This window comes from Psilocybe cubensis, chromosome 5 (genome assembly GCF_017499595.1).
Source record: "Psilocybe cubensis strain MGC-MH-2018 chromosome 5, whole genome shotgun sequence".
Lineage (NCBI taxonomy): Eukaryota > Fungi > Basidiomycota > Agaricomycetes > Agaricales > Agrocybaceae > Psilocybe > Psilocybe cubensis.
The window spans coordinates 1,386,886-1,408,411 of record NC_063003.1 but is presented as its reverse complement, the minus strand read 5'-3'; the positions used below and the strand labels follow the sequence as shown (position 1 = coordinate 1,408,411).

Genomic DNA, 21,526 nt, shown 5'->3' with positions numbered 1-21,526 from the left:
ACCGTCGACCGTCGAAAACAAAAAAACAAAGTGTAAAATCCGCAAGCGCTGGGGTTATTGTTATTCATTTCTGGTATTTGAGTGTCGTCGAGATGATCAGGATTCATGTTCGTGGCCCGTGGCCCGTGGGAGAGCGTGCCATTACAGACGAAGAGAATGGATCATCGTCAGTCCCATCATCTTCTGGTGTTGCTGCGCGCTACTTGTTCTTTAGCTTGCGCTGGAGGGCACGGGCAGCGGAGATGTGCAGGACGGTGTGTGAGTTGAATAAGAAGGTATCTGGGTCCAAGAGGGCGCTGCCAGCCATGGTGTTGAAGTGGTTTCATCTGAACCATTGAAACCTCGAAATAAGTGCAAGGAAAGAGGTCAGCATCGAAATCAAGGTCAGAATGAGATCATGGCCACAGGCTGTTAAAGCGGCCTTCCCGCCTGTTCTCTCGTTTTCCACGTGTGCAACATAGAAGAAAGAAACTTTTTGAAAGGAATTGGAGGGACCTGTCCGGCGCGGAAACGTCAACGTCATGATAATATTGTTTATTTCTGGCTGATACTTCTTCGACTTTCACACCTTTCAATATTCAGTTAGAATTGATGGAATATAAAATATTTCATTTCAGATCAAAGCAAGTTTTTTTCTAGCTTCAGGCGACATTCCTGGGTCAGCAACCGGATAACGCCCTCGAGAGTCGAATGCGAACGGTTCTAGTACGAATGGCCTATTCCCAGAAATCTGTTTTTACAGGAAGGGTTTGAGCGCCTGGGGGAGGATCTGCGAAATGGCAGCTCCATTGGGCGGCTCGATAGATTGGAAGTACTAACACAAACCCACACATCAGCATCCACCACAAAATGCTCCAAAAAAATAAAATAAAAGCAAAACACTCACATTACCCCACCAAGGTCCCGCAGCCCACCATAGCGCACCGATCCACACACCAGACTGCTGCATCGTGCACAGCGCGCCCTGCACCGCGCTGATGCACTGCGAATTCGAGCCCGCGCCGATCTCGCCGAGGATGCCCTTCAGGTTGTTCGCCTTTAGCCACTCCGTCGCGACCTGCAGGCGCTCCGCGCCGACCGTAGGCGAGACGCAGTTTGGCGACGTGCCGGAGCCGTCTGAGTCGAGGTACTGGTGCATCTGGATCGCGACATTGTTGTTTGGGTCCTTAATCGCGCCGAAGACGGCTGCGTTGCCGGAGGACTGCCATGTCCAGGCGCCCGTCCACGCTGTGAGAGAGGAGTGAGTGGGATTTGTTTTTTTTATTTTTTGCTGGGAGGACGTACAGGTTCCTTCGACGAGGATGAGCTGTTGGGTTGCACCGGCGGCGCGGATCGCGTTGACGGCGGCCTGGTTCAGGTTGAAGACGGTCTGAGCTTCGATACCGTAGGGTTCGTTCATTACGTCTGTAAGAGGAACGCATATTGTAAGAAATAGTTACTAAAAAAAATTTAAGGACTCACCGAAGATGACATTGCTGATCGATTTCTATGGACATTAGTTCAACTATCAGTAGTCATGTTACTCGAAGAAATCGACGCACGAATTCATTGGCAAGGTTCCTCCAGACTTATGTTGAGAAATAAGCTCAGTATATATGCAACAGAGTGCGAACAGGGTACGCACAAGTAGAGAAGCTGGCAACGAGATTTGATCAGAAAAGTTAAGCGCTCGTATGTGCAGGGCCAAACTTACTCGGAGACGCTCGTGATGATACCATGATTGTACCTCATGTAGTTATGGGCTGCAAAACGTATCCTCAATTAGCCTAACATGATCGCACCATAGCCAATTCATATCGTACGTTCGATGACGGCATATGCACCCTTGCCGACGATGTAGTTGACGGTCTGGAATTTACATCAGTTATCCATCATACACTTCCGCAGGATAGAGTTGGAATATGCACCGTCTTCAGACCGTTGAGGTACATCTGGTCGAACGCGCCAGCAATGCCGTTCGCTGGGGGGTTCATGCGCTCGAGAAGGAATGGCACGCGGAACGTGTTGAATCCCTGGCCGACAAAGTAGTCAATGGAGCTCGGGCTGGGCCATGTGTACTCCTTTCCAAGGGTACCCTGTTAGATTGGTTGTAAGCATAAGCGCCCATGTGTCCCTGTTTTATATTTAGCAACTATGGACTTACCGGCCAGATGGACTCTCCGAACTCGGCACCGGACTGGTTCACACCGAAGAACTTGAATTTGGTGCGCGGGCCTGCGCAGACGGAGTTCCCTGGAGATGTGCCGGTGGAGGTGGGTGTGCCGCCATTGTTGGTGGTCGAAGTTGTCGTGGTGGGTGTCGGAGTCGTCGCGCTGCCGGGCAAACACTGTGAATACCCTGTTTACATTCAAATTGGTCAACGACCTTGCGTATGTTTCTGGATATTGCATGTCGCCTACATGGGTTGGAGTAAGTGCACACTGATCCGTCATCGCAAACTGTAGAGCCAGAGTAGTTTTGTCCCTGCAACGATACACCACATCATGTTAGCACAAGATATTTTCCTCATCTACCACTGGAAAGCGAAAAGGTGCATACACCACACTGGCCATAGACAGGGACCGACAGGACGGGAGACACAGACGACAAGAGCGCCAAAGATGCAAACGCAGTGAACGAGGACCTCATTTCGAGCCGAGGGGGTTTGCCTTCTCTCGCCCCCTTCAGAAGACGCGCGCTTTAATACTCGCTCCGTAGCGGGAGGTTATCCGTTAAATGCCCGACATACAGCCATGTTCGCGCACTCGCTGGTAGTACGCGCACAAGGGAGAGGGAGGACGGCATCACATGAATTCTAACGAGACTTGGCATTCTTCAGAAACACGCACACATAGGTATGTGGGGATATGAGGCGTAATGGGTGCCACGCCAATCCTTACAACATAGTCCTTGATGAAGTTTCTTCGGATCCAAGTACGTCCTATGTTTGCGAGTGAACGATAACAAGCCCCGCATCATTGCTATGGAAGGAATCCAAACGATATAGCAGTGACAACCCTGTTGTGGTTTGCTAAGTCGCACTCGTGATTTATTGTCGGTTGGCTGTTCAAGATTGCACTTAATCCGAAGATTACCCCACAGCAACCGTCGAGAAAGCGCTGGGACGACGCGAAGGTTCTTGTATTTGAGAGAGTTGATGTGGTCAAGACTCAATCTCATGAGGACTGGTCTGTAAGCACGAAGGTTCCACTAGACAGGTACAGTGAGAACCTAATTGCGTTTTTTATAGGATACATTTCCCAGTCGGGTTGCAGGCGCGCAAGAAGCGTAAATTCTAATGTGGAGAAAAAGGATCCGAATTTCGAAGCACGGCATTGATTGTTGAAAGCTTGATTTCGTTGCGGTCATAATAAAACCGGAGCTTTAATGTTTCCCCCAAATTGTAGTTCGATTTGAATGGTATGACATATATTTTTCCGAAGCAGTATACAGGATTATGGAAATCCGTACAAATAGATAGCGCAAGGGCGTCTGGAACTCTAGCTACAGTTTTGTGTAAGATCAAAAGAGGTCAAGAAATGAATATAGAGGACTCAAGAAACCATAGAACCCAGCTTCACCGGACATTTGTGCCTCCCAAGCCTGTACTCCGTCTCATCGATCCTAAATTCGAACTTCCTTCTCCCCGGTCATCGCTCTGATATGATGGCTGCCTAAAGGTGCTCCCCCCACCAAAGAATGACGATCGTGGTACCGCTCGACGCCGCTCCCAGTCATAACTAGTGGTACGAGCATACTGCTCATTGCGCGGTCGATTCCACAGATGATTTGCCAGTCCGCCAACTAAAGCGCCGGTGAAGAAACCAGGTCGCCAACCCTGCCGGGGTTCAGGCTGTGCGTTTTTGGAATACGGAGGAGGAGGATCGGTTGAATGGTCGTTGTATCCTCCTGGGAACCACCCACTGCTGCCGCCTCCGCCTGGTCGATTGTGACCTGTGGGACGAGGCCCTCGTGTTGTGGTGTTGTTACGGAAACATGACAGGATAAAGCTGTAGAGGATGATCCCGAGGAAAGCAAGCCATAAAATGAAGAAGAAGATGCTTGCCCAGTCATATGCTGCTCCATAACTCAGAAAAAATTAGAAAGATGAATCAAGGGTCCCTTACAACTTGGGTTGAAAAGAGGAGAGTCTGAATCGCGGAGTAGTGTCCTCGGAACTTCAACAAGTCGATATTCTAAAGAACAGGATCCTTAAACAACGTCAATAAGCCAGCGGTATGCAAGTGATATCGAAATTGTTTGCGTACCCTTCAAAACATAAGGATCACCAGGCTTTGACCATCCTTCACAAGAAACTTCCACTTTGCCAAACCGTAACGAGTCTGGAAGATCTGCTTCACACTAGCTCGATGATAAGAAATACAACCCAAGTGACATAAACATGACAACCACCTTCCAGTCGACGTCCGTCCCAGAACCTCCAAGGTTAACACATCTAACCGCTTCGGGTTGGAAAACTCTACATGGTTTGCCGACGCAAACTAGCTGCGGCATAGGAGCAGTACGGCGGGCAGCAGTGACTGCGTCATTGTAGAACGTTAGAGATTTGATTTTGGCTAGTTCGATTTTAGACATGGACGTTCGTTTAAAAGGATGACTGGTGTATGCGACATATTGCGTGCAGGGCAGTGAACTGACTGAGCAACATATCCAAAGCAAGGCTGACGTGGAACAAACGTGTCGGGATGATGTAAAAGGATCAAACCTGGCCCAAATGAAGCTCAGGCCCAACTCACACCTCAAGCACGGAAGAAGCTAGGTATTGAAGATGAAACGACATGGAAACAATGTGTAATCTTTACAAATCGATACAACGTCTACATCAGGATACAGTAGCGCATCCTCCACACAGTCCATGTCCACACCCATAACAGCTAGCTACACCAACTCCAAGTGTCCGAAGGATCAGGGATATAATACTGACTACACCTTCTCCCAGCACGAATCCACTTGCGATCACAATCAGTCGAATGTCACCTTTATCTTTAGCAAAACGAGTGCGATAAACGTATTCCATGATTCCTCCAATCAAACGCGCGATTGAAAAGGAAGGAGTATTCAAAAACCCGATCGCGAAGGCGACCCCTGAGGGAAGCCATTTGGCATACCATAGACTTCTCCTCGAGGCGTAAGTCTTCGTAGCTGAAATGAAAGCGAAGACGGCAGAGAACACTACCATAAACATTGCACTGTTCTCCGGTAATTGACCGTCGCCTAAATTTACAAACAGGAATTAGCCTTATCTTCTGGAAAACGTGTCGAACTTACGAAGCAGTCTCGCAAGGCTTAGCCACACATATGCTGTTGGCGCAGGGAAAGAAGGCCCGGGTATTACATAGGCACGATTGTATAGTGTGTATGCTGTAGTAGTGACCACAATTGACACCGAAGAACCTATAAGCTGACCATAGAATTGTGCTCGTGGAGATGCTTGACATAGGTGCCCTGTCTTCAGATCTTGCATAAGGTCACCAGCCCTAAAGAGTAATGAAAATGATAAGTCGTATGCAGGCGCTGGCGATTGAATCTACTTGCTGTTGTGCACCAGCTTCAGCTACACCTCCAGCAATTATGTTGGCAACGATGTTACCGGGCTGAATCCATGCGAAGAACAATTGTGAGACTTTTCCTAGACCAGACACTGGATTAAGATCTGTTTCGCCAAGAGCACGAACTCTGTTGTAAAGTGATCAGCTTGAGAAGATATATTTTCAGAAACTGTGTACCCGATAATGCTCAACATTCCCCCGAGAATAAAACCAAGCAGAGTGGCCCAAGGTTTGATCCCTTCGTTACCAAAGACGATCCATACTAAGATAGTGCCGATGAAAACGCTAAGGAAAAGACCAATAATAACCCAGCTATTGGGCACAAGTCGTTCTTTAGTCTCGGTTTCGTGACTTTTACTTTGGCCGAGGCCTTCTACAACAGAATAATCTCTTCTCCAGTGGCGGAGACCATCTTCGAGATATTCAAAAACAACCGGAAGAAGAGAAACCAGGCTATCAGAGCACATAATACCGAGGGATATCCATAGAATCCAGCCTCGAGCACCACTGGCCATGTCCCCGACAGGACCTGGAGCCCAACCAGACAGTTTGGAAAGTGGAGACAAAATTGCCCAACCTGCAAACATGCCCTAAAACAAGAAGCATTAGGTACCATAACAACAATGCTCCGCGTTACACGCACCAAATTCATACTGATAGTCGTAGAAAATCCCATAATCACGCCTAGACATAGAAGTTATGGACATGTATCCCAGAAATACTGGTATACAAACCTTGTCCGACGTAAGACAGACTTGGTGTGAAATACCATAGCCATTCCTTTGCAAGATAGTTTCCGAATAATGGAATGGCGAACAGAACAGGGAAAAAGTATGCGACGAGCTGAAATACTACTGATCAGTTTGAAAAGTAAACTCACAAATTGACAGTCGGATTACAGTTAAACCACCAGAAACAGCAAAACTCCAGATAAGGTTTGACCATCCTTGGTGCTCTACAATATCACGTTCAGTTTCATCTTCAGATTCTTCTTCCGTGATTGATTCTTGTTGGTTCTCAGCAGATACAGTGACCTCCTCTTCATCCTCAACTTGTTGATACCCTTGTCGGTGACGTATAGTGGTATCTGGTGGGGGAAGATGGTGTAGAACTGATATCAGATGTGCAGTTGCAGTTCCTGAAGGAAAGGGTAGTTGTTCTTCGATGATCTAGTGGACGTATATGAGCGAAGGGCATGCATGGTCTGCAAACGAGTAGACATACAACTTGTTTACGTATAGGTGGGGATAAGAAGACTCTTGGGAACAGGATAATCAATACGATCTTGAAGTGCGGTGAGACACCTACCCAAAAAAAGCCACTGAGCATGACCAACCTATCGCAGCAATCCAGGTGAGGTGTATAGCTGGAGTGCCGTCTCGCTCTTCGCTAAGCAACGTAAGAGCAGGCAGTATACCCACAAATCCAGCAGCAAGAGGCATAGTTCCTGTTGCGACAGCAGTTGTTTGGACCACAATAATCTCTTGTGGGGTTAACGGGACAGGAAGTGTTCTGGATATGAGAAAACCAATCAGGGCGGACTGGATGGACATCCTACAATTAAGTTAGACCCTCAGAAGTTCCACCTTTGATCACAACGACACACATAGATATCCATCCTGATTGAAGTCCCAAACTTAAGTTGGTAAAACATATTAAGCAACCGATTGCAAGGCCTAAACAGACAGCTCGCAGAGTGAACTCGGGTTGTGCTGAGCTTGTAGGAACACCCGCTCTGGGTTTGAGAAAGCTTCATACTACCAGTAAGATGATTGGTATAAAAGCAAGACGCCAGTGACTCACTTGACCCAGGCTCTAATAGAATTCATGATTGCTGCACTGAAGGGAGCATTTATCAATGTGGGGTTGGTAAGGGGTCAGTTCAAAGCTCGGCTAAAGTTTGGTGTGTCATAACGTGACAGGCGCGTTGTAGATCCTTGTTTGGTCGAGTCATATGGCTAATTAAATTGATGAAGATCGATTGAGCGAACTTCATCTTCTATCGACTCGACATCCTTTCCTTTTTAAATTACCAGTCGTCGATTTGTTCACTCTCCTACAAATATGGTCCAGAAAATCAGGCCCGATGATGGATTCTTGCGAGTGGTACCACCACCCGGATTAGAGGCGCCGTACGCAGATTTTTCATTTTACAACACGCGCTCGTTTGGCTTACAGAATCTTTAGACTGCCCAAGGAAGGAGAGAAAAATATACTTATTACTTCTTCATTGCCCTATTGCAATAACGTTCCCCATCTCGGTGTGTGCAGTCATCTTTTGTTGTTATGCGTGCTGACCTCGGGTAGGTAACATCATCGGAAGCACCCTCAGTGCTGATGTGTTCAGTCGGTATGTCCAACGCACTTGATTTTGTCATAAATAATTGTTCTTAGTTAAATTGCTTCAAGATATGCTCGTATGCTTGCTCCTTCATCCCAGCCAATCTCAATGCTCAAATACTTACAGGAACTAGGCAATGGCGGACGTTATACATCTGCGGGACGGACGAATACGGGACTGCCACGGAAACACAGGCCCTCAAGGAAGGAATTACCCCCCGAGAACTTTGCGACAAATACTATGTTCTGCACAAGGAAACGTATGAATGGTTTGATATTGGGTATGGCTTCAAATTATATAGTATATGTGATATCTAGATTGACTTGCGAGCTTTTAGATTTGATCATTTTGGTCGCACTTCTACCCCTATTCATTCTGAGTATGTGTTACGGGACTTATTTATTTTAAGCTATCAAAATTAAGGGATTTTCAGAATTGCTCAAGAAATATACACTAATCTGGGAAAGAACGACCTTCTAGAAAAACAAGAGAAGGAACAGATCTATTGTGAAGGGTGCCCAAAGTACGTCCTATCACAAGATTCTACTAGAATATGTACTGAGTTTCCCTAGGTTCCTTGCCGACCGTTATGTTGAAGGTGTATGCCCTCATTGCGCCTTTGAAGATGCTCGAGGGGATCAATGCGATGGATGTGGCAGGACTTTGGATGCCATTGAACTGATAAAACCTCGCTGTATCGTTGATAAGACCCACACACTTACCACTCGGATATCATCACATATGTATCTTAAACTTGACTCGATCCAGCCACGAACGGAAGAATGGATCAAACAATCCTGGAAGGCCGGTAAATGGTCTCCGAACTCTGTGATCAACGCCGATGGAGAAATCGTCGATCCTCGACTGAAAAATGGACTTCTCCCTACCCCTTTGACGCGCGATCTGAAGTGGGGTGTCCCGGTTCCTTATGACGATGAGGATAAATTGGGAATGGCAGGAAAGGTATTATGTACGTTTTTGAGCTGTTTACTGCCCAAGTTTTGTTCTGACGCCCAATATCCCTAGATGTTTGGGTACGACTTACTTCTCTGGTTCCCCCGCCATAAAATTTATCATTTCCTATTAGTTCGACGCTCCTATTGGGTACCCCAGTATCACGGCTCACTTGACACCAGAGTGGAAGCAATGGTGGTTCAACCCCAAAAATGTTGACCTATATCAATTCATGGGCAAAGACAATGTTTACTTCCATACAGTCTATTGGCCGTCGGTGCAAATCGGTGATGGCAGGGACTGGACCAAGCTCCACCATCTTTCTACGACAGGTCTGCCCATGATATCTGCCATATAGCGTCACATTCTGACTCTCCTCACCGCATCTGTAGAATACTTGAACTACGAAGGTGGAAAGTTCTCGAAAGGAAAGAATCGTGGTGTGTTCGGACCAGCTGCCAAAGAAACCGGCATTCCTGCGTCAGTCTGGAGATATTACTTGTTGTCTTCCCGACCAGAAACAGCAGATGCCATGTTTTCGTGGGCAGAATGTGTAAGTTGATTGATTTCTCCGTCACGATATTCTATATCTGAAAAAATCTGCACAGATTGCCGCCAACAACAACGTGCTATTAAACAAGTACGAATCACTTTTTCAACCTTCAGCTCCTTTTTCACTTTCACTGACCATCTTTCAGCTTCGGAAACTTTGTAAACCGTGCTCTCAAATTTGTGTCGTCGCAATATAACAGTGTGATTCCAGAGAGTGGCGACGCCCCAGGACCTTATTCTCCCAACGATCCCGATGACGCGGAGTTTATTACTAACGTGAATACCCTCTTGAAAGAATATATCGACGCCATGGACTCCGTAAAGATTCGTCTGGGACTCCAAACTGTCATGCATATATCCTCCGCCGGAAATACCTACCTGCAATCATCTGGCCTCAACAAAGCTCTTATGGAATCTAACCCAACCCGATGTGCCCAGGTTATCTCCCGAGCTATTAATCTTATTTATGCGCTGTCGACTCTCATCTATCCATTTATGCCTGCCACCTCCGAATCTATTCTCTCCCAACTCAATGCACCCGCGCGTGTCGTACCCGAAGTGCTTTCAAACGATATCCTTGGCGGCCACACGATTGGAAAGCCCGAGCACCTCTTCAAGAAGATTGACGACAAGATGGAGGAGGTGTGGAAGGCTAAGTTTGGTGGCAAGCCTGCTGCAGAAGCCGAGGCCGAGCCGGCCAAAGGCGCCAAATACAAGAAGAAAAAGGGAGAAACCACAGATGTTGCTAGCGACAAGCCAAAGTCGGAGGAGGCGATTGCTCTGGAGACGAAGGTTGCCGAACAAGGCCAGATTGTCAGGGAGCTGAAGGCAAAGACCCCAAAGACGCCAGAACTAGACGCTGAAATTAAGGCTGCTGTCGAGGTCTTGAAGTCACTGAAGGTTCAGCTTGCAGCCGCTTTGCTTTGACGCCAAAAACATTGTAAAGGGTAATACTAGATCTTGAAAAAATAAACGATAAATTTGCAGTGTACAAAGTGTAATACGAATAGAATCACAAACAGAAAACTATAATGAGACGTTTGTAAATATGAAGCAGAGCAAACCGAAGCATAGCATACGATTTGACCCAAATAGCCAAAATAATCAGATAAAAAGGTAAATACTTCAGAGCAGGAAAAAAATGCTACAATACAAGGTTAGATATAAATTACATATTTCGTGAGGAGTATACAAATAATTTTACACCGATGGTGATACATACAAATAATTGTCCTTGGGGTATAAGATGAAGAAGGAAAACCATTTCAGGATCGCCAAATTGCAGAATACTCATACTAACAGGAGCTCAAATAGGACCATGTTATCGTAGTCCCAGGTTGCCCAAGTTAGTCATGCTGCGATTATTGTTTCCACCGCTAGTTTCAAGGCTTCTCCTACCATGACGCAGGCGGCCATCTTCCTGCACAGCAAGACCACTTTCTCCACTGGTGCTGGATGACAACAAGGCAGTCGTACTCGCATTCTTCTTTCCGTCCATAAAGAAAAGGCCTCGACTAGGGCCAGTAGGTACATTCTCGACCCCGCTTCCCAGTCCATAAATATTTCCTGTGCTGTTACTGTTTTGATGCCGCTTCGAGTCAAGGCTGAAAGCGTTGCCAACTGGCATGCTCAGGCGGCGAATCCAACTACTCCTCGTGGGCTTCTCGGATTTGGCATTGTTGGATTGTTGCTTGGGTGTGCTTGAACCAGAGTACTTGTACTTATTGACAGAGCACGTTTCACAGCCACAGTATGACGCATGAGATGTAGCACTCTCGTAACTACTTGTGTTGGAATTCGATCCTGCACTATTGCTCGGGTATAGGTCATATGCACGAGGTGCATTTTGAGCAGCTTTAGGTGAATGAAGGGGTCGTGTAGGTGAAAGAGGGAGATCAACACCAGAAGAGGAATGAAGAGCCATGTGCTTCGCGCTGTCAGAATGTTGGCGATTGGTGCTGGTGATTCCAGCACCCGAAGGAGCTCTTGGGGTGAGTTCCCCTAGGTCTTCAAGATCCATTTGAGACAAAGGCCGCTGCAATTGGTGTCGAAGCGATGTACGGCGTTCTCTGGGTCGCAGGCCAAATTGTGTAGATTGCGCTTGACCACTGTTACTTCCTTCACGGTAGACATTTGGGCTGGACCGTCTATCATCTTCGAGGAGTGTCTGAAGTCGAGCGCGATCCCTTTCCAATTCTCGGGCACGAATTTCAAGCTCTCGCTCACGCTCTCTCAACGATTGCTCCTTTGCTTTACGCTCAGCCTCTGCCTTGTCATCATATCGTAGTTGCCTTCGTTTATCTTGCTCTTGCTTGGACTGGCTTTGTCCAGATGAACGGTCTTGGTACGATTCTTTAACTTGGTGAGCAGTAGTCTCTAGGAGAGGTAAAGATTGTTGACGCAAGACAGGCGGTAATGCAGCCTTGTGTCGAGGCGAAAGTGGTGCATCTGTGGCTTGATACCGAGTGGCCAGGTCATTGACGCTGAGAGGCAGTCGGGGAACATCTCTGGGCGGAGGAGATGCTGACTCAGGCTCAAAATAACGCGCATATCAGTTACCATGTGTTTCAGGAGAAAAGATAAACATACGTTACTGGAATATCTATTACGCATTTCTGCAACGATACTACCCCTGCTTTCTCCTGTGTCCATTCTTTCGAGCCGCGGGTGTTTTGCGTTCGAAGTCGTTCGTACCTTACCATCTTCTGTCCTGGTCCCAGCTTCGAGTCCCTGGCTTTCTTGATCCAAACTACGTCGTCTCGGTGGCTCAGCGTTCCTATATTTCAAGTCGGCAGAGGAAGATGGTACGTGCCGTACTTCGCGACGCAGTGTAGGCTTGTCTCGACTGCTTTCATTGATTAGTTCAATAGAGAAAGTTGTCTGTGGCCTTGACGGTATAGGTTGTTGTATATCCTGCCCATTGGCGTCAATATATTGTTCGCGAGTTGTTCCGTCGGTCATGCGAGGCCGATCCCTGTACTTGATTTCAGGAGATGGAGGAGAAACAGGAGAATCAAGAGAGCCGTGTTTATTGGCTCTAGAATATAATTCTTCAAGAATTCCAGGGCTAGAAGGGTGCTCGTTTGCAGAGACAGGAGAATCTGGAAATTGGCTTTCGGATGGAATATCTAGATTCGAGGAAGAAGCAACCGACGAGAGGAACTGAGATGAATTCTGGCTTCGAGGGGGAGGAATTGGGAAGTGGTTCGGAGGCACCGGAAAAGCAGACAGAGAGCGAACAGACCCTGTAACTGTGTCCACAAATGGGAGTTTTGGTGGCTCCAAAGCTTCCGATGTGGTGGGTGCTGCGGTACCTGATTGCGCAGGGGTATTATGGCTTGAGGTGGAATATTGCTGTCTAGAAAGTTTGGGAGAATTTTGCTGGGCCGTTTGCTCTCTCAGCAGATCATTGGAACTAGCGGAAGCAGAAGGAGGACCAGTCGAATATCCTGGGGGTGGAATGCGAGGTTCAGGACTCAATGAAGCCACTTGCTGAGGTTGTCGTATATCTTCTCCAAGCTTCAATTTCAGATCTGTCGAGTTGGTAGGCTCTTTCTCAGATTCTACTGCGTCGTTAGAATCTTTTGTATCTGGCAAATCTCCTGGAATGGGTCCAGTCCACCCTCCTTCGCATAGTGCTCGCCATTGGCCAAGAGGACCAATCGCAGGAGAGAACTTGCGAATACATTCGCAAGACTTTTGCCATTCTGTATCTGCCAGTCGAGAAAGGCTCGCGGCAACGTTATAAGTAATTGCGAGGTGTTTTTGAGTAACGTTAAGCGCGTGGTTGCTTTGCCGGGCTTTAATATACTACCGCCATGAGAAATTGGATTTAGAACATACTATTTCTCCTGTGAGACTTCAGGGCCCAATGTGCTGATTAAATTGATATACCGTGCATGTTCCTCTCCAGCGTCAGTCGTCTTCTTTTTGGACTTTTTCTCGTAAGTTTGTCCTGGAAATAAATACGTTAAGAGTACGGGTCTTAAGAAGATGGAATCGGACCAACCTGCTTGTTTGATCTTTGCGTTTGCATTTGAGATTCGTTCGTCGTGGGCTTTTTCTTCCTTCTATCTCAGCGTTTGTTCTGTTCAATGCGTGCCAACAAAGACAATTGCGATGACTTACAGCAAGTTTCTTAAACCACTTCTTCACTTCTGCGCTGATTAGATCGTACTCCTTGTCTGCAATTCTGGAGAACTTGGAGTCTATATCTGACAATGAATCATAGATGCTTGCACTAGCATTCATGGCATTTGCTAGAGTTCAAACGAGGCGCGTCCATCTATATGAATAAAGGTCTGTATCAAAATGACTCGGAGGTATCTTACCTGATATCTCTCCAGTAACCTTGTGCGCTGCAGTATCTCTTAGGGCTTTTGCGAGTTTCTTTTGTAGCGCTACCACGGCCCCGGCAGCTTCGCAATATTCATTCAAAGTATTTAGCAAAGTTTCGATGGATTTGCAGGACTTATGAATATCCGCCCGCTCAGCCAAGACAGGGCAGGGGGCTGGAGAGGCCATAAAGAAGATCCAGGTGCAAGGAAACGGCCGAATGAAAGGCCTACCAACCAGTCACGATCGGTGGTAGGAGTACAGGCGCGTTCAATGTCGGATTGCAAGAGAGGGGCCAAAGCTTACCATAAATGGCGAAACCGGTGTTACTTTCCGTCACAGATGTCACTAGCGTCACACAAACCGTCTCGACTGTTATATCAAGCAAAACTTCAAAAATAGGGTTATCCTCTCAAAAACATTATATCTGAAAATATGGAGAGCTCGCAATGGCAAAAAGTTCCTTCGAATCGGGATCGAACCGATGGCCTCGGGATTTAGGATAGGGTAGTAACCCTATGATAACCATTACAGTCCCACGCTCTTCCAACTGAGCTATCGAAGGCTTGTTTAACGTAAAAAGTTTGTTTAATATAACGGCTAGTCATCGTAACCGTCGAAAGACGCCAGCAATACAGACAAGTACAAACGGAATCATCGCACATTGTTGTATACCCCTAGTTGAACAACACAAAGCCACACCGTCAAGACATGCCTGACGAATTTATACAGGAGCCTGGTTATATTTCCACCCAGCGGAACGATTGGCAAGGCAGACCTGTTCCGTCTCTTCAACCCAAAAAGAACACAGTTCTTGTGTCCCACGGAAGGCCACCCTGGTGTGTACTAACCATCTATCGCGCTATCTATCTAAAGTTCTTGAATCGTGAGGTATGCGGAAGATGGCGCGAGAATATCAGACGCGTTCGTTATCGGTGTAGCTGGTATATACATGTCTGTCTGCATTACAATTGTTCTGATTGCTCTCATACTGCTTGTAGGAGGTTCAGCAAGTGGAAAGGTTAGCCTGTTGAATTTTACAAGAGAGAAAGGCTAAACTTTATGGAATCGCAGACGCATGTCGCTAGGCAAATTGTACGAAGGCTTGGGTCAATACCCACTGTTATTATACTATCACAGGTTCAATTCTTCATCATCCTCGGATTCATTGTACTCATCTTCAAAGATGTCCAGGATAGCTTTTACAAATATCACAATGAGGAAGAATTGAAATTGGCACACGCCAACCTACTCGACTTTGACCATCCAGACGCAATTGACATGCCATTGTTTGCATCGGTGCGTTGTTCAGAATCTGAAGAACATACGACTGATGCCATTCTGTTTTAATTATAGTGCCTTGCTGACCTTAAAGCCTGTAAACAAACCAACATTCCCGTATACTCCTTTGCAGAACATCAAAGACTGGAAGAAACGAAATACTTGTATGGAGCCACTATCATTATTGGTGTGCATATTTATTCACATTCATCTACCGATTTGTTGATTGTCTGTTGAAGCGGAGGGCATCATGGCTCTTACTGATCCTGCGTTACGCGCCCTGTATGATCTGAAGGTTTATACTCCATTTCGTATATTTAAACACTTAATTGACATTTTCAGATTTTTGTGCAATGTGACTCAGACTTGATGCTTGCAAGGCGCATCAAGCGAGACGTTAAAGAACGTAGACGAGATGTTGGCGGCATTCTCGACCAGTAGGGCTTTGATCAACACTCATCTCCTATCCAAGTTCTGATTCTGCCATCAGGTACCTACGATACGTAAAGCCCTCATACGACAATTTCGTGCGACCTTCAGCGGCTCACGCTGACATCGTAAGTTGTATAAAGCCGTATTGCGAGTACAAGCTGCTCATTATAGTAGATTGTTCCAGGTTCGAATAATGATGTGGCTATTGACTTGATATGCACACATGTTCGCCAAAAACTCCAGGAACGTTCGAATAAATTCAGAGAACAAATTGCCATTCCTCATCGATACATTTCTTTTCCATCCGGAGTTTCTACTCCAGAAAGGAGGCTGGAAGACCTCAACCTGACTATTCTTCCTCAAACTCGCCAAGTCCATGTAACTCTATGTTTCTTTATCAAGTTTATTTCACTTATGCGTTCCTTTTTAGGGCATCTTTTCCATTCTGCGAGACAAAAGTACAAGCCGACAGGACTTTATTTTTTTTACTGATCGGCTTTCGACCCTATTAGTCGAGTATGCTTTGCAGCACCTGCCGTATATACCCAAAACTGTTACGACTCCGGTTGGTGTTCAGGCCCATGGCAAAAAGTTGGGTGCAAGGGTATTTATTTAAAAATGTCAACGACTACTGCTGCTGCTGACAGTTTCCGCATAGTACATCTGTGGGGTTACAATTCTACGCTCAGGAGGTGCTCTAGAACGTGGATTTCGCCGCGTCATCAATGATGTCCCAGTGGGTTCATTACTTATCCAATCCGACAGCAAGTCCGGCGAAGCACTTCTACTTCAAGTTACTCTCCCTATATACGTTCGTCATCGACACCTGGCAGATGAATCTTATGTATTCCTACTCGATGCACAGGTATCATCCCTTAAATATCAATCTTTCCACTCTTCCTGACCTTTTCTATCTTTTCTTCAGATTGGTACCGCCGCCGCCGCGTTCATGGCTATCCGCATCCTTTTAGACCATGGTGTAAAGGAAGACCACATTATTTTTGTGACAATCTTAGTCGCTCGCGAAGGAGGCGTTTCTGTTTTAAGGCGTGCCTTCCCTGGAGTTAAGATTGTTTGCGGAGCTGTGGACGACGAGATGCAGGAAGGATGGCTTGAGGGGTACAAGGGCGAAGGTAACCCGGAAGGAAAAGGGCGGAAAGTGTGGGTGATGAAGCCGGGTATGGGTCAAATAGGTACGCGAGTTGGAAACTTGACCAAACAGTTCACTCATTATGACCTTTCAGGCGATCGTTACTATCTATGAATCATATCTCAATTCATCATGTAGGGTCTCGAATATACCATCTAGGCGGATACACTTCAACTTTGCACTGTCACATTTGTTAAACTACAAGGCGGCGGTCCGACCATGCAGAGCTCAGCCCATAACTTCTCACTCTTTCCACCATGGGAAGCGTTCAATCAAGGCACTTTATTTGGGGGGTATTTTGACCTTGAAGAATTGCTCATAAATATCTAGGTTGGGAACTAAATATCTAGGTTGGGTACGTTTTCGCTGCTGAAAAATTACAGTTAACGTCACAAACACTGCTTTAGCTCAGTGATTGCCAACTTGCAAAAAGAGTACGATAACCATATATGCAGTTGTCAGATAGCGATGGTCGATTGACCATGTCCTCGTTGATGCCAACATATATTACAAAACGAAGTCTATTGGCGGGGCCTTCTGACTCGTATTGCAATTTGCTGCGATCATCTGGCCTGCCCATTGGCGTTCGTTTTCTTTCAATTGCTCTTGCGTCGAAGGATATATCGCCTCACAGCTTGCGGAACACCCTGCATCTAGATGTCCAAGTTACAACCACGCCAACAACTCTTGTAACAGAGGGATATATATCTTATTTGTTGAATCCTATTCCTCCTCTTCGCAGCCGAATTAAATTTTCTGTGGAGGCTCTTCATCAAAGGAGATGTGACAAAAGGTGGCAGAGTCGACGCTGGTAACTATCCGATTTGGAAACAACAGCATGTAGGTTGCGCTACGTTGCTCCACCAAATTTCATGAGAGCCAATACTAGCGACGTGGGGTGGATCTGTCTTGGGAGACAATAGCATGACGATCCTTCAATGATGATCACGAGTCACATCAGCCAGGATGCACTGAGGTTTTGAACTAATAATTCGGTGCAATGTTCGACTTTCGCTAGACATGCCTAATTGCTTGCGTTCAAAGACAGTAAATCTATTTAGATCCATTTCCTGGATCCGCATGCTATCTTGATCTCAAGTGCAGATTCTTATGTCTGTCTTATCTCCTGTGGCAACTTATGGCCTACCCTGATGGTTTCCAGGCAGAGGATTTCGGCCCAGCACACCCGTTTGAACAGAATTTTTACTTACAACGTTACATATCTAATTCAGAAGTCAAAGCTTTTGATTCACTCCCGCAAGTAAGCAAGCACCTTGCCTATTTTGACAGACTTGAATGTTTGTGATACCATGGTGCGTATATCCATGTCTTGTCTGATTACTTGGCCCTGCTTGAACCTTGGCTCTTCTTTTGAATGTAGCAGATTTCGTAAACGGCGATCAACACACCACTTACGTTCAGCATAACCCATGGTTGTGCATCATTTTGCTAGTACTAGTGACGCTTCTTAAACTAAGTTGCACGTAAAAATAGATTCTGACCATCCTCTATTCTAAAAAAAAATATCTGTATTTCTATAATAGTATGCCTTCTCAACATCATGCTTGTATTTTGAAATCTCGCTATGACTGGAATTAAAATTTCACCCGAGAGACTGATCATGTTTGAGGACAAAATACATAGTGACGCACATGCAAGAAGGTTGGATAATGCATATCATTGTCGCACGTAATGGACACACAGTTAATAATTGAAAACGTAAACAATTGCGTAAATCAAAACAGTCACTCGATATTTTTAGTTATTCGACGCCGAGTCGGAGATCAAGAATCTTCAAGGTTTATTTTGTCCGTTTGTGTAGCAGCGGAGCTGCTGTGTTTGACAACACAGGCTGCGCGCTGTTGTTTGTCGAGGTGTACAAGGTTTCCATTCATAAGCAACCGTTGACATTGCTGATATGTATTACTGAAGCTTGGATAGATGGACGCGTGGACTGTCGGGACACCTAGAGACGTTGATTGGCTTACCTTTAGCTTTGCTCTTTGAACCAGATGGACGTGATTCTCGCTGAAATTCGAGCGATAAATTACTGTTCAAGATGTGGTTTTGCCTTTCGTTTGTGGACAGAGAGGTCCACTGCCAATGGCATATATAAAGAAGAGATAGGGGAGAGCTTGGAGAATGAAAATTTTGGTCGCAAGTGACGGCAGTGTGACTGTTGATGAAATACCGAAGCGGGGTTGTCCGGAGGAAACAAGGGCTTGGTGTCCGTACTGCTGAACCGCCAAGGCAACCGCCACCTATCACTCTTTCAAAAGCCCACTAACCTGTACTCTAGTCAATCTTTCCCCCCTGCGTTCATTATGTTCTCCTTCGTTGCTCATGTCGCTCTCTCCGCTCTCCTGGCCACTAGTGCCATGGCCCAGACTTACCAGATCAACACACCGTGAGTTATCTCACTCAACATTTTATCTACCTTTGCACTCATTTTCCTCAGTTTGTCTGTTGTAGTTTGCCAACCTGCTTTGCTGAGCTGGACTGGAGGATCTCGTAATTAAATTTGTTGTCCAGATACTGCAACTGCTAATATTTTTCTTCCCAGCCCCTTTCTTCTTGGTTCGTTGTCTTTTTCTTGATATTGTTTCTTCTGGCACCAGTCTAATGCATACTCCCTCCATTCTTTAGAGGTAAAGTGACCACTTTGTGAACTGCTCTCCAAAGCGAGACTTTTATTCACACGCTTTTCTCAGCATCCTCCCTGCTGGACAACCATCTGCGCCTGCTCTTCTTGACCTTGGTTCACAGTCGGGAAATTCTGTAACATGGGTTGCCAACCTCCAACCTGGTATGTCTACGCATAATCATTTGGAACGGTTCCATGGCTAATGTCCAAACGCAGGCATCAGTGGATTCCTCAACTTGCGCGATAGCACTGGTACTCTCGCCCAGTCTGGTCCTTTCACTGTCCAATCTGGAAGTAAGTTTTATGACATCTCGCTAGCTTTCTGTCTTGTTCAAATACTCTTCAGCCAACACCAGCTGTGTTGGTCAAACACCTGTTACTAGCGCTGGCCCGGGCGGAGCTGCTGGCCAAGCACCCGCGTCAACCTCGTATGTCTCCTGATTTCTCAATTTTCGTGTTGCGTTGACCTATAACTACCCCTAACAGCGGTTCTACATCCGGTACCGCCTCTGCCACCAAGTCTAACACTCCTTCGACCACTCCCTCTTCAGCAGCCATTGCTCAATACGCTCCTGCTGGTGTTGCTGCTATGGTCGGCGCTGCCATGCTCGCCCTTGTCGCCTAAGCCAATCCAACTTGAGATATTGAGACGTTGCTCAATATTCGAACGCTAATGCCCTCTTTTCTTATATCCGCCATGAATCTATACGGACTTTAAGGGACTTCTTAGACGGCCTCTAGATCAAAACTTGCGGTTGTTCGTATTATCTATAGCTCATTATTGACCATGTGGCCTTCTGTACGCCTCAATTTAAATTACATTCGCTTATATCTTGCTGTTTGAGTTTTTATAGGTGTCACCTAGATCAAGTGGAGGCAATGTGACTAACTTTGACTTTTATCTGGAGAACATCTCTGGAGAAAAGATTAAGCGGTCCGCTCACCCCGTGTTTCTATATTTTTACGGGTTCTCCATTACTTTGAGGAGATGAAGAAGCTCCATTTGAATGTCATGGCTCCGAGAATACGACGAGATATGGCAATGTCAGTTTTCATATAAGATGGGAACCATCTTTCAAAAGGACGAGGTCGTGTTACGCAAAATATTGCCTTCAGACCGTAATTTCAATATGGGTGGTGCCTCCGCAGAACCTACCTCTTTCGCTCTGAGCCGTCGCAAGGCTCTAGTTGGACAATCAGGATGGGTGGGCATCGTTTAAGCACTTCATCTGTATTGGATGCTCAACAGATTATCAGGCTGGGCTTGTGCACAATCGCAAAATTTTTGCTACCGCCGTATTTGCTTCACTTGGAGGGCTGTGAGTTTTCATTTTGTGTTTGTCGTGATTGCGTTTTTTTGAGCCCTAGGCTATTCCAGCTTATATGGTAAATATTTTGTTGAAGACTTTAAGGAGTCGTTCTAAATGACCGACCTTCAATATCCAGGCTATAACCAGGTGAGTATTATTGTTGTTATGTAGATTCCCTGCTAACATTCAGTAGGGCGTCTTCTCTGGAGTACTGGCGTACGTCGTTCACCATCTTTGGTGTTTCAGTCAAACTGACGGGGCACAATGATAGAATGCATTCATTCGGTACACGCATGGGTGACGCCGTCTCCGACCCAGGAAAAAAGGGTTGGCTAGTGGCCATCCTTGAACTGGGTGCCTGGGCGGGTGTTCTTATGACAGGTGCGCCGAACCATTTCAATGGCCTCAAAGCATCGATTGAACTGAGATGATTAGGATACTTGGCCGACAAATTATCAAGGAAATACACGATTGTCCTGGGTAATGTTTTCTTCCTCATCACTCCATACTACTCGCAATTGATTCTGATCTTTGCTCCAGCCGTAATCGTATTCTGTATTGGCGTCATTGTTCAGACGGCTGCATTCGAATCATCCTCTATTTTTGGAGGTTTGTTGCATACCCCATTCTCCAGGTTCCATTTTTATGCACACTGACGCGCTCATAGGTCGATTTGTCACTGGTCTTGGGGTCGGATCTCTGAGCATGGCTGTTCCTCTCTACAACGCTGAAATTGCTCCTCCTGAAGTTCGTGGAAGTTTAGTCGCTCTTCAACAACTCGCTATCACCTTCGGTATCATGATATCTTTCTGGATTGACTATGGTACGCTTTTGATAAATTGTGTATCAAATATACCGATGGATTCACTTTTCCCTTTTTAGGTACCAATTACATCGGAGGGACAGGCCCGGGCCAACATGAAGCGGCGTGGCGCATTCCACTGGGTCTGCAGTTGGTTCCTGCGATCGTATTGGGAG

The 21,526-nt window shown here is 46.2% G+C and overlaps 5 protein-coding genes and 1 non-coding gene across 6 annotated transcripts; 3 read left to right on the top strand and 3 right to left on the bottom strand.

The window, feature by feature from the left end:
* Positions 1-736: 736 nt before the first annotated feature.
* JR316_0005921 (Putative oligopeptide transporter) lies at positions 737-7,378 on the bottom strand (the record flags this gene model as incomplete). The annotated part of the gene is made up of 27 exons (XM_047891671.1): positions 737-814; positions 887-1,227; positions 1,285-1,404; positions 1,462-1,486; positions 1,542-1,567; positions 1,625-1,635; positions 1,694-1,742; positions 1,803-1,848; positions 1,908-2,075; positions 2,144-2,337; positions 2,400-2,463; positions 2,539-2,677; positions 3,738-4,056; positions 4,107-4,190; positions 4,248-4,341; positions 4,393-4,597; positions 5,109-5,214; positions 5,269-5,477; positions 5,536-5,676; positions 5,727-6,139; positions 6,193-6,233; positions 6,284-6,392; positions 6,449-6,718; positions 6,774-6,807; positions 6,858-7,103; positions 7,156-7,299; positions 7,353-7,378. The coding sequence occupies 27 exons, from the start codon at positions 7,376-7,378 to the stop codon at positions 737-739; spliced, it is 3,702 nt and encodes a 1,233-aa protein (XP_047749020.1).
* Positions 7,379-7,613: 235 nt separating this feature from the next.
* On the top strand, positions 7,614-10,323 carry JR316_0005920 (putative methionine--tRNA ligase, cytoplasmic; the record flags this gene model as incomplete). The annotated part of the gene is made up of 12 exons (XM_047891670.1): positions 7,614-7,681; positions 7,737-7,810; positions 7,857-7,899; positions 7,959-7,966; positions 8,017-8,170; positions 8,228-8,269; positions 8,324-8,413; positions 8,463-8,853; positions 8,978-9,176; positions 9,237-9,397; positions 9,453-9,484; positions 9,543-10,323. The coding sequence occupies 12 exons, from the start codon at positions 7,614-7,616 to the stop codon at positions 10,321-10,323; spliced, it is 2,043 nt and encodes a 680-aa protein (XP_047749019.1).
* A 394-nt stretch (positions 10,324-10,717) lies between these two features.
* Positions 10,718-13,920, bottom strand: JR316_0005919 (uncharacterized protein; the record flags this gene model as incomplete). The annotated part of the gene is made up of 6 exons (XM_047891669.1): positions 10,718-11,929; positions 11,986-13,186; positions 13,240-13,351; positions 13,406-13,466; positions 13,525-13,655; positions 13,728-13,920. 6 exons carry the CDS (start codon positions 13,918-13,920, stop codon positions 10,718-10,720), a joined length of 2,910 nt encoding a protein of 969 aa, XP_047749018.1.
* A 272-nt stretch (positions 13,921-14,192) lies between these two features.
* On the bottom strand, positions 14,193-14,296 carry JR316_0005918. The gene has a single exon. It is a non-coding gene; the product is annotated as a tRNA-Tyr (tRNA).
* A 146-nt stretch (positions 14,297-14,442) lies between these two features.
* JR316_0005917 (Uridine-cytidine kinase-like 1) lies at positions 14,443-16,708 on the top strand (the record flags this gene model as incomplete). Its single annotated transcript, XM_047891668.1, has 13 exons — positions 14,443-14,570; positions 14,623-14,675; positions 14,733-14,752; positions 14,806-15,030; positions 15,088-15,199; positions 15,252-15,307; positions 15,355-15,449; positions 15,503-15,569; positions 15,619-15,822; positions 15,875-16,048; positions 16,103-16,309; positions 16,370-16,637; positions 16,689-16,708. The coding sequence occupies 13 exons, from the start codon at positions 14,443-14,445 to the stop codon at positions 16,706-16,708; spliced, it is 1,629 nt and encodes a 542-aa protein (XP_047749017.1).
* Positions 16,709-18,918: 2,210 nt separating this feature from the next.
* JR316_0005916 (uncharacterized protein) lies at positions 18,919-19,863 on the top strand (the record flags this gene model as incomplete). The annotated part of the gene is made up of 5 exons (XM_047891667.1): positions 18,919-19,001; positions 19,306-19,400; positions 19,455-19,532; positions 19,585-19,666; positions 19,725-19,863. 5 exons carry the CDS (start codon positions 18,919-18,921, stop codon positions 19,861-19,863), a joined length of 477 nt encoding a protein of 158 aa, XP_047749016.1.
* Positions 19,864-21,526: the final 1,663 nt, after the last annotated feature.